Source organism: Tasmannia lanceolata, unplaced genomic scaffold (assembly GCF_043159265.1).
Source record: "Tasmannia lanceolata isolate RefF3 unplaced genomic scaffold, GAP_Taslan_0.1 ptg000015l, whole genome shotgun sequence".
Taxonomy (NCBI): Eukaryota; Viridiplantae; Streptophyta; class Magnoliopsida; order Canellales; family Winteraceae; genus Tasmannia; species Tasmannia lanceolata.
This window is the reverse complement of record NW_027518692.1, coordinates 47,136,179-47,148,384: the sequence shown is the minus strand read 5'-3', so window position 1 is coordinate 47,148,384 and position 12,206 is coordinate 47,136,179. Positions and strand designations below refer to the sequence as shown.

At 37.6% G+C, this 12,206-nt stretch overlaps 1 protein-coding gene across 1 annotated transcript; it reads left to right on the top strand.

Moving 5' to 3' along the window:
- The first annotated feature begins 1,637 nt into the window (after window positions 1-1,637).
- On the top strand, window positions 1,638-7,960 carry LOC143846615 (uncharacterized). Its single transcript, XM_077355100.1, has 5 exons — window positions 1,638-1,893; window positions 3,236-3,358; window positions 6,986-7,108; window positions 7,197-7,307; window positions 7,703-7,960. Exons 1-4 carry the CDS (start codon window positions 1,857-1,859, stop codon window positions 7,259-7,261), a joined length of 348 nt encoding a protein of 115 aa, XP_077211215.1. The 5' UTR covers window positions 1,638-1,856; the 3' UTR covers window positions 7,262-7,307; window positions 7,703-7,960.
- Window positions 7,961-12,206: the final 4,246 nt, after the last annotated feature.

Here is a 12,206-nt window from a genome sequence, read left to right as displayed (position 1 = left end):
GGTAATGACTCAAAATTTTGGTCTGATTAGAGGGTTGATTGGACTCAATTATGGTTAATATGATTGAATTTCTGCAAGATTTATGTCGACGACTCATTAAGTAGACTGTAGTTATATCAATTAAAAACAGAATAGATGTGACTTGGTTAGCAATGTGTAACATAGGGTAGCTTTCTTAGTTGTCATAAGTTGTTCTGGTTGCATGTGTTAGAATAATTTGGGTTTTTTATTTGAAATGAAGGATGATTTGTGATTTATAATAAACAGTTCAACAATCTAAACGATTTATATCAAGTAGCTAATTGAAGAATATGAAATCACTGACGATAGAGTGGACGTAATATACAAACCCATAAATGAAATTAGATCAGATTTCCCGTAAAATAGATTATATTGCCCTAAAAATATATTATATGGCCCTACCACAGTTGGTATGCAATCAGGTTACTTACAGCCTATCTCCAAGATACAACGCTACTCTTACGCATCTTTAAGGGTGTGTACACAGTAGCTCAGACTCAGTGAACACTATTGGTGCCGATGATTTGCCCTAAAAAAAGTTCTGTGAGAGAAAAGAACAAGATAGAAGGGAGAATTTTCTGTGTGTATACACAAAAGAGAGAAAGTTCTCTCATTTACATGTTATTCTCCCCCGCCCTCAACGTTTCTCTCCCTTATGAAAACAGTTTGCAAAGAGTCATAAATATATCAACTTCGGGATTGGGCACAATATGAAAGATCTTTTAGAGGCACATACTCCTCCCGGGGGTCGATTGGGCCGTAGGCATAATGGTCTTTACTACACAATCCATAATTCGATTCATTTTCAATTAGGTCTTGCTCTAGCCTCTTCAGGGGTTATTACTTATATATTAAAGAAAGCATAAAATCTTATGAAGAGAAAAGCTTAAAACATGTGAAACATCAAAATGTTTGAAACTGGTGGTGTTTTTTTGTTGCAAACTATTAATTTTAAAGTAGAATAAAGGTTCACACTGAAATAAGTAAGAAGATGCTATCGATATTTGAAAGTAGAAGACTCTTTGTGTGCAAATAAAGCAAAGCAGAAGACGTCTTTTGCAAAAACCCCTTCTAAGAATTTTAACTCTCAATAATGTATGGTAGGACCCACTAGGATACTCGGATGTATGGTCGGATTTAAAATGGATCTCACGGAGGTAGAATCCCGAAAAGACATTCCAAGACTAGTTACGTAAAAGGTCTTCTTACCCTTTATTTTCGGGGATTTGATAGTGTCCATAGCAGAAGGCATTTTGCCAATGGAATGTTGCACGTCACAGCAGCCACATTGGCTCACTTTTCAGCAGATTTTGTCTTATTCATTTCATCATCCGACGTGGCTGCTGTTTCATGCAGCATTCCATCAGCGAAATTCCCTATGCGGTGGACGCTAGCAAATCACTTATTTTGGTCTTAGTCACGGAAACAGCCTAGCGTCTCCGCTGTTTCCATATTGGTAAAATAATAACAAATTCACACCCAGTTTAAGATAATTCGCATCCCTTGTTAGTGAACTGACGTGAAAAAACGATAATTCTATCACATAATGTCGAGAAATAGAAGGGGCGAATTTTTCATCGATATTTTAACTTCGACCTTTTTTATTTATAGCTGTCGCAGCCTTTGGTGTCGAGAAATGGAAGAAAAGCGAGGGCACGAGAAAGAAAGAAAGACAGAACAAACATAAAAACTGGAGAGCGTTTTTCCCCCCAACACCTTCTTTTCCTTTTTCCAACCCTCGAATTCTCTCACTCAGCTTTCTCGGCTCTGATTTTCCTTTCACTCTTTTTTTTTTTTTTTTTTTTTTTGTCTTTTCTGATTTTGTGAGAAGAACGATGGGTTGTGTTGAATCGTCTCAGGGAAATGGAGAAGGTGAGTCCTCGTCTACATTTCATTTTTGGTTCTTTTTCTTCTTTTCCCCAGTTCTAGGTTTTCATTTTCTTGAATTGAATATTCTTTTTCTTTCTTTTCTCCTTCTTGGATACTCTGCATTTTCCACATTCTTGCTTTCTTGATATCTCTTGTGTGATTTTTTTATTTTTTTTACATATTCTTTGATGTGTTTCTCTGTGCTGCAAGAGTATTTTTCGGAATAATTTGTGCATAGTTAATGAGGCCCTGTTTGTTTTGGATTTTTGAGAAATGATTGTGAGTCCAATAATCAGTTATTGATTGGCAATCGGTTTTCAAAATCCAAAACAAACACGACATAAGTGTTTGTAAGATGATCACATTTGTTATGTCATTTCAACCCCGCTCATAGGATGATCCAAACCATCCATGTGATGGAACACAACACAAATAGTTTGTTCCCCAAAAATCATTTCTATAGGATGATCGCAACCCTCCAATCTATATATAGGAACTTTATATTAGATGCTGTTGACGTTTTTCATAAACGGCTCACTTCCTAGGCTGAAATTAAACATTAGATGGGGTTCGCATTGTCACGCTTTTCTGCAAGGAGACTATTGTTTCAATTTTTTATGTCAATTTATGAGTTGCTTCTGGAAGACGTTGTAGAAAATGATGGGTACGAAATTACAATAGTCAAGCGTGTTTCATTCACAAACAGATGGACACGCTGAAATTGCAAACAGAAGTCTGGGCAAAGCTCAGATTCTAGTGTCTCCAAGTGGTGTGAGAGGGATAGGGCAGGTGAAGTGGCTAAAAATCAGGAATCTAATGTCTCCAAGTGGTGAGAAGTGGCTAAAAACTCAGTAAACAAAAAACTCTACTCAAATTTGGTTCGACTTTTTCCTGATTGTTAGCCACTTCTCACACTCACCTCAATTGTGCCCTCTCAAATCTCCTCCTTCTCCCACCCCTCCCCGATATCTCTCTCATCTTGGATGCACTAATTTATCATGAAAAAAAAATAAAATCCTGGCTGCCAGACATGGCCTTACTGTCTGTAACTTGTTTCTTTCCATCTGTGAGTATGCATTTTGTTTTATAATTTTATTCTTGGTTTCTTGTTTTATCAGAAGTAACAAGTCATAACGTGCCCATTTTAGGTTCAATCCCAGCTTACTTACCAATAAACACTTGTCAATTTTATGTATTTTTATTGTGATACTTAACACCAATATTATAACTTATGTGTGGGGGCTTGAACCCTGACCAAAGTCCTAGACATTTGGATCCATTTATGTTTGTGCTACTTTTATTCTGTCTATTGGACATTATAATAACAAACGTTTGATGCTCTCAGGGAATACTAAGAAGCTTCGGAAACCAAAGGCTTGGAAGCATAGTGAACCAATAACCAGAACACAGCTCAGACAGATGCGGGATGAGTTCTGGGACACGGCTCCTCATTATGGTGGCCAGAGAGGTACTTATCTTTGAAAACGAAAACACTTAGTAGTTTATCTACTTATGCTAATTACTGTTAGAGGATGAGGTGACATTCATTTAAGTATATCAATGGTAAAATAAATGAAAAAATAACTTGGATTCTGGTATCATATTTTGCATGTGTGTCATATAATTGATGGATTGACCATAGCTTACCTGCAAATTAAAGGTATCAAGATCTTTAGCTCTTTAATATCTTTAGTTAAGAGTTCTTCAAATAGGAAGTCTGGGAATCAAATCTTTAATATATTAAGCTTAAGGCTTCTTAACACAGAAAGATTGAAATTTCAGCTCTTTAAGCTCGTAAGTTCAGCAGTCCTTCCTAATAGGAGATTTGAGATTTAATTCTTAGGACAAAATCGTGAAAGAGTATGAATGAGGATATCCCTATGAAGTTTAGAAGGGAGTAATCCCATGAAAATCAAAACAACATAGATGTGTGGGCCAGCACTTGATTTAAGCTGTTATGGGGAGTTAACAAGAGAATAATGTGAATATACTTTGTTGCTATTTAGGGATTTGTAACCGAGGCTGTTCAAACAGGCATAGGTCAACTAAATGGTATTCCCATAGCAATTGGGGTGAATATACTTTGTTACTATTTAGGGATTTGTCTCACATAATAAAGAGTGGAATTCAAAGATGAAAGGAATGATGATTTATTGCACTCATTCCTGCATCCCATTACATGAGGATGGAAGGAGTGATAAAAAAAACCAATCATCTGAAGACATCCTATTAAGGGGGTGGAGTGGGGTAGTTGCATTAACTACGTAGGGGTCTTATAGAGGGAGTGCTCCTCCAAAAGGAAATTAAACGAGCTACTCACAAAGGCCTTATGAAGAGAAGAAGAGCAGGGAGATTGTGTCTTGAGAAAGAAACCCAGTTTCAACATAAGTTAAGACCTTTTCTTTGTCTTCACTTAAAGCAAAGAAAAAAGCTCATCTCAATTGGGAGAGGGGGAAAATCTCTACCGGGAGACGAGGAGTAATTTAGCAAAGACGACCATATCCTTTGTGAGAGGAATAAGATATATCGTCCAAATGAAACGTAGAAATCTACTTCATGAAGAAAGAAAGCTAATGTAGGAAAGATAAGAAAAGAATCAACTTCCAAAGAGGAAGAAATGATTCATTTAGAAAAGAAAGTGAATAAGTTATTGGTGGAGCCGATCATATGCAAATCAGCACACCCTTATGCTCCGTTTGGTTGCCAGTAAATTTTTTATCCTAGGGAGTTTTTAATCCAAACAGTGAAGTCAACGGGATTTGCTAGGTTTTTTTTTCCCTACAGTTCCAAAAATTTCCGCCAAAATTTAAGGGTGTCATTACCAAATATGGGAAGGGAAGAGAGAGAAAGAGAGAGGACATCATTCCCTAGGAAAGAAAAAGAGTGGGATTAAAAAATTCTAGTGCTAAAAGGCAACCAAACGTGGGATGGGACGAAAATTTTACTAAAAACTTCCCAGGACAAAAATTTTACTAGCAACCAAAAGGAGCATTAAAGCTCCAGATTCAACAAAAATGAATCAACCTATGGTTTGAGGCACGAATAGACTTGCAAGTTGATTTGATTGTTTTCCAAATAGTTGCGCGGAAGATCAATGAATGCTGATCAAGTTGTGAATCTTGATGCCAATTTCCATTTATTATCCCATTCGATCAAATCATTACACCAGTTGATCTACAAATCACAACCTAGACCAATCTTCAAATTGTCTTTGGTTAGCATCTGTTATTGTTACGAGATCTCCATCATTGCTTGAAAATACAAAGGAAGAAGAAGATGATGAAATGGACATGAAAAAAAGTAGAGAAGAGAATTCGTTTGGGTAGGTCCCAAACCCACAAATTTATCATATTTATAATATTTTACAAGAATGCCATTAGGGTCGTCCAATGATGGGGCACTATCAAATTAACATGATATACTAACTCTCCCCTCCTCCCCCCCCCACCCCCCCACCACACACACACACACACACACACACACACACACACGGAAAAAAAAAACAAAAAAAACTGGTGCATAGATGTCACTCATGCCAAGTTTGGAACAAATACTTCCAAATTGGTTGCTGGCTAGAGACAGCCTTTTCACGAAAAAAATGTCAATCCACTTCAATGTTTTTTGTTCGATCATGAAACACGAGATGGTTCGCAATGTATCTAGCGACTTGATTATCACAATACACTTTCAGTGGTTGAGGAATCTTGAATCTCAGTTCTTCCATGAGAGGTTCTTTAACCACATCAATTCAATTCGTAGGTCTTGTGAGCAATTGCATGACACTCGGCTTCTACAGTCTACACTGCACCGTGCAATCACATTTTGTTTCTTCTACGACAAATAACTCATTACCTCCAATGAAGGTACACTATTCAGTAGTTGAACACATGTCCTAAGGTGACAATGCCCAATCTGCATCTGAAAAGTGTTCCACTCTTAGATGGTTGTTCTTCTTGAATATAATCCATTTTCTTGGTGCTCCCTTAACGTAACTTATAATATACCAAGCAACTTCCCCATGACCTTATAGGGAAGGGAATCTGGTTCTTTAAAACCCATAGGGAAGGACATTGCATGAATTGGCTCGCAGTTAACAACAATTATAGGGAAGGAAATATCCAGACATGTGATATGATAGTGAGGTAGATTCGTGATGTAAAACCCATAGGGAAGGGAATCTGGTTCTTTAAAACTAATATCCAAAACTAGTTCTTGTATCTCTGATATCAAACAGATTTAAAACTAATAGAGGAAAGCACTTTAATCCGTAACTATGCATAATCTACCCAAATCTAGTCGGTCTAGGGTTTGTGTGAACATTCTAAAAGTACATTCAGATCTAGCCTTCAGTATGCCTTGAAATCTTAGATCTAGCTTAATCTTGTTGATCCAAGGTGAAATCAAGCAAATCCAACCATTAGATCTAACTGCCAAACCAAGATATAAATCTAATGGCCGAGTTTCACTCAATCCAACTGTCATATTTAAGATCAGATCTGGTCATAACTCATTCACCTGCTTAGTGATTTTAGTAAAGCCTAGTGTCCACGCGAATTTTAAAATTTGAAGTCAGCCAAACCAAAGAAGTTCATGACATCCTACGGTTGAGAGCCGGCCATGGGATCGTAGATCAGAATCGATCATTTGAAGCTTCATAACAATAATCCACAATAACTTTTGAATCTTCAAAAACACAGTTACAGGTAGGACTTCAAGTTACGGTTCATGGATGTTCCTGCCAACCCCTTTCTGTGTCTATCATTATGTCAGTGGGTTTATTCCTGTTGAACCTTTTACTATGTGTTTACATACATACCGGTTACTGTTGATGGTGGAATAGCGACATGAATGTAATGGAAACTGGGATGAATGTGAGTTGCGGTCTCGCAACTGTTTTCCGCTGTGCAATTTCTATTGCTGAGCTCATGTTTCTAACTAGGTAAATGATGGTGTTAATAATTTCTTGATGCCTCAATAGTAGTGAAACCCACTTGAATTTTTACTATTCTTCATAAGCATTGAGAGGAGTTAAGTGAAAAAAGGAATTGAAGAAATGGGCATGGCTAAAATAAATTTAATCTTTTCATTGTATCAGAGATTTGGGATGCCCTCCGTGCTGCAGCGGAACAAGCCGATCTACGCCTTGCACGAACAATAGTGGACAGTGCAGGTGTCATTCTTTCGAGCGCTGATATGACAACTTGTTATGATGAAAGAGGTGTGTTCTTGTCATGTTTTTCCTTAACTTCATCTGATCCAAATTTCTTTAGAATGCTTCTTTAACTGAGCCTTTTTTTTCCACACAGGTGCAAAATATGATCTACCCAAATATGTTTTGAGTGAGCCCACCAATTTGATTCGTAACAGTTGACAACAGTAGAAGAATCCATGCTTCAATGGAATTGAATTTAAATCATGTAAATTACTCTCATATCTTTTCATATCTTTTCTGAACTTGTTGACGTTTCTGCTTAGGACCTGTTCGGATTGCAAGAGAAATTTTTTTCTTAAGAGAATTTTTTCATCCCTCAATTTGGAGGAAAATAATATGATTATGATTAATTTAGAGGGATATCCATCATAACTTGAAAGTCTCTCTAAATGAAATTTGAATAAAGTTGGTTCTAAGTTATCCTTTTTATGTCTAAAAAAGTAGGAAATTTTAGAAAAAAAAAAATTTCCAAACTTTTCCGATAAAATTTAATGTAGACGAGGAAATTATAGTGGTTTTTTTTTTTTTTTTGGTTGCAGCATTTGATTATATTCATTCTCAATTAATATGTGCTAATTGTTAGTGTTATTTTTCCTGCAGTTGCCATGATTCTTCTTCATTGATTTCCCTTTGTCCTTGCATAAGAGTACAGAGAGCTAACAGAAGCTGAACCCAAGTGTAAAGAATAAGGATATCCTAACAGTCCAAAATGAAACTTAACACAGTGAATTCTTATATGATAAACTGATTGGATCATTGAACGAGTTGATCCCACTTGTACTTACCCGGTGGTGGTCCTCCACATTTAAAGATAATCCATTGAGTGATTCTGAGATGTGATTTTGGTCTTTATCTACCTCTCCATTGAATTTCTATAGTAAAACCCTTTTATTTTATTTTATGGAACTTATCTACTTTTATCTCTACTTTGCTTAGAAAAAGACTAAGACTCTGTTTCATTTTACGTCCAAGGAAGTGGAGCCTAGGAAGAAAACATAACTTCTTAACCAAAAAAGTAAGGGAAATGTTATCAGCACAACCATGTTCTTATCTTCTGTTGTCAAAGGCATTCCCAAAGAGCCCTGACAAGCCAATTAAAAAAGAAAAGATATGATTCATTTCTGCAATTATTAAAACATGGTTGTGCTGATAACATTTCCTCAAAGTAAAACTTTAACTATGGGGAACTCATATGAATTAAATGAATAGGGCAAACCATTCAAAAAAAAAGAAAAAAAAAGAAGAACAGGACAAATTCAGCCATGAGGCTCATGGCTTTCTCTCTTGAAAAAAGAGGGGCGGCAACTTGGTGCAAAATTGCCAAGGCACCCCCTAGTTAAAGTTATCTATTCCTTCAACGGTAACATAACACATAGGATCATAGCCTAAGCGGAAATTTTCAAAAATAGCCGATTACGTACATTAGACAGAAATGACATACATTTTGTTGGCAATGCCTTCAAATTTCCTACCTTCTTAATTTTTGTTTGAGTATACCTTTTTAAATATTTGTTCGAGAATACCGTCCAACATTCCTGTCTTTTGAATTTTGAATTTGAATTCCAGAACTAAAAGCCTATGGCTCTGTTTGGGCTGAGCATTTCTAGGAATATGAAATACCAAATGTTGTTTGGTTGTCATTTTTTAGCTCAAATCCCATTGGACTACTAGACATGAAAGAGACATCATTATTAGCTTTTTGCTTACGTGGTGCCTATGTGGCGGGATTGTCCCCTCTCCTACTTTTCCAACGCCAAACCTTGTTTTTGGTAAATTTTAGAGGGGAGAAGAGTAGAATATGAAATGCCATGTGTAATCATTATTTTTTCTCTCTTTCTCTCTCTTCTACTATTTATTTTGTTAATGACACTCCTCCATTCTCCCACATGCTTTGACATCTAACCAAACACACTACCAAAATTCCCTCTAATCTTCTCTAGACAAGTCTACACATATCCCACCCTTGTCACCTCCTTGTTGACTACTACTTCCACTAAAATCTCATCTAACCAAACAGAGATGTGAAAAGGAGAAAATATGATTGAAGAAGGAGCAGTCTACAGCAACTTTCCAGTCCAACTCGACAAAATATGATTGCAAACATTTTCCTGAAAATGTCCGTATTTGAAATTTTCGGATTAGAACTGATATACTCGCCCCCTGTTCTTCCCCAGGCCACCCCGCTAATATATTTATGACTACTGCTTTTATACTAAAGGGGGGTGGGGGGGGGGGGGGCTGAGGGAGAAAGAGTGGTGGCCTGGAGGAGCAGCAAGGGAGAAGGTAATTGCCACAAATATTGATTTCCAAATAATGTCTTGCAGAATAGATTTTTTTTCTTTCACTGTTGTAGTTGATTTGGAAATCTAAGGATTTACAAATCTCAACTGCAAATGTGAGAAATCCAAATCTAAATCTTGTGATTATCCAAACGTGACCTTACTGAATTAGCAACGATATATTCCACCTGAGGCAGAGAGCAGCTGCTGTTCCAAATAAGTGACATACCATTTAGCAAGCATCTCATGGTTAGGGGTGCAACCGGGTCGGGTTGAGGCCAACCTGAACATGACCCGAGGAACCATTTACTCAACCCGACCCTGATCCGACCTGAGTTCCAACCTGATGAGGAATCAACCCGGCCTCCCGGCCTGACCCGAGGAACCCTTTTCCCCAACCCTAACCCGACCGACCTGAATTTTTCAGCTTACTAAAATTAAAAAAAAATGATTAAAATGATTAAAAATGTCGGATTTCACTTGGGTCGGGTTGCCCATGCCCTCAACCCGAACTTGAACTCAACCCGACCCGACCTTTTTTGGGGTTGATAAGATAGTTCAGCGTCAAACTTCTGTGCTGCAGTTCAGATGGATATCTTGTAACTATTTCGGGTTCTTGCTGGTTACAAAGTCAGTAATAGTATTCTGGTCCATTTTAATAAAGAACATTGGTATGGTGAGCAGGATAAAGAGAAATGAAAGCTTATAGTTTTTTGTCAAGAAAGCTACCATGATTCTCATATGTGACAATTATTTTGTACAAAAATGACTAAATTAAAGACCATGAAAGGGAAGACAATAAATAAGATCATTAATTGAATAATTGTCCCAGCTCATGTTCTTTGCTTTTTTGGATCTCCAGCTCATTACAGTTTTGGTAGCCTTGAGCTCTCATGGAGGTCTTCTCCTCTCTTGGATATGATGGAGCCCCTTCAAAGTTCAACGTAAGTTGGCACCTATCGTCAAAACGTAGTTGTGTCTATTGGGTTTTCTATACTGTTGTGGGCCCCTATAGATCAGAGGGTTAGGACTTAGGATCATCCTATGAAGTGGGACCCACTGTACTTTCTGAAAGATACTGGACTAGAAGTTCACACATCATAGAAAACCTCAATTTTTACTGTGGTTGCACTCTGACTTTTGGAAATAAGCGAGGCAATATGGGCAACCAGGATCCCCTTCCCGGCTTTCCTAGTGCAACCAAACAATGAATAAGCGGGGACCTAGCTTCAATTTTATTCCCGGTTTTGCTATCAACATCCAAAACTGTATTAATTAGTATAAATATTTAATAAAACAGGGCTAAACCATTGACTTTTGTAGGCTTTAATCTTACAAATAGGGCACGGGACTACGACCATGCTGGACCCTAAGGCCGATTGTTAGGACGGGATTATGAGATCTTGGCCGTTCATTTCGTAGGCATGCTGTAAATATGCATAGCTCTAAGCCTCAAAACTCACATCACCTAAAGAGTCTAAGTTCCAAACCAATCTATCTGATCAAATTTTTTTTCCTTCGTTTATGTTTTTAAACATATTTTCAGTGCATGATCCAACGGTTTGGATTTTCAGACAAATTGATTGTGAGGTATCTAAGATCTCAATAGATTTATTTAATAGGTCCGTGCCTTGCCTTCAGAAATTGGAGGGGCAATTTAGTAATTGTGTCTTGTAAAATCCAAGCGTTGGGGAATTTCTTCAACAACATGTTTGCTACGCAGGTTTCCCGACCGGATACACGTGAAAGCCTGTCTCCATATTTCTCTGACTCAATGCCCGAGTCAAATTACCAAAATGCCCCTCTATCTATCACAAATTTAACTCTCCTTTACCAAATTGCCCCACGACTCACTTTGTTCGACACTTCTCTGATTATTGATGGCTGGTCCCATTATAAAAGCACTGTCGTGTGAATAGTGTTTTTATAAGAACAACACGGTGCAGCCTAGAGAGAAAAGGTTGACATTGTTATTTGTTAGCAGGTGGAAAAATAAGGGTGCCGATGCCAGAACTCCCTTGTTTTGATAATGACAGCCTTTACTTTTGTCTTTTTTTCCAGTCAAAATCATTGTCAATCTTTGACTTTTGATAATCGTTTATATTTCTAAAAGTAAATGAAATGTGTAGGGAGATGATATTTTCAACCGCACCCCCCCCCGCCACCCGCATTTACATTCACGCTCCTTATAGCCTGATTTGACGTCAAAAGTGTCAAATCACGTCATAAGGGGAGCGTGCAAGTAGTGAAAATATCATCACCCGATATCTGTCGTTTTTTATCTTTCCAAAAAAAATACAGAGGGACTGCATTTCTATTGCTTTTTGTTTGTCTTTTCTTGAAAATAAATAGGAGACAACGGGCCAATAGATCCAATGAATCCAAGCATTAATGAAACGGATTTGGGCATAGTAACAAAATTATTTTGTATTGTATCTGTGACCCGGACGTAGCCACAAAATCCGATGGAGCATACAAGATCTGAATGGAAGGTGTCAATGTAAAAAGTACCATTTCTCCGTTTGGTTGCCGGGTTTTTCTTTTCCTGGTATTTATGTGTGTAAAGGTAGGAGACAAGCATTAATTAGGGAAATATATTATGATGAGTGGAGAGAGAGCCTAGAGAGAAAAAGAGAGACCACCATTTTCAAGACAAGATTTTGCTGATGTCACCAAGAAAAACCTGATGTGTCAATTGGCTCGAATCCTTAACAAGCCGGCTGGCCAAGCTCGTTAAGCTCAACGAGTCTAGCCGAGCTCGAGCTAGGTTCGGCTCGTTAAGTGTGTGTCCAAGGAGTGAAAGGGGAAGGCAAAATATGTCACTT

Coding starts and splice junctions, on each gene's coding strand:
- LOC143846615 (XM_077355100.1), top strand. CDS start 1,857: ATGGGTTGTGTTGAATCGTCTCAGGGAAATGGAGAAG. Junction 3,359..6,985: donor TCATTATGGTGGCCAGAGAG/GTACTTATCTTT, acceptor TCATTGTATCAG/AGATTTGGGATGCCCTCCGT. Junction 7,109..7,196: donor AACTTGTTATGATGAAAGAG/GTGTGTTCTTGT, acceptor TTTTCCACACAG/GTGCAAAATATGATCTACCC.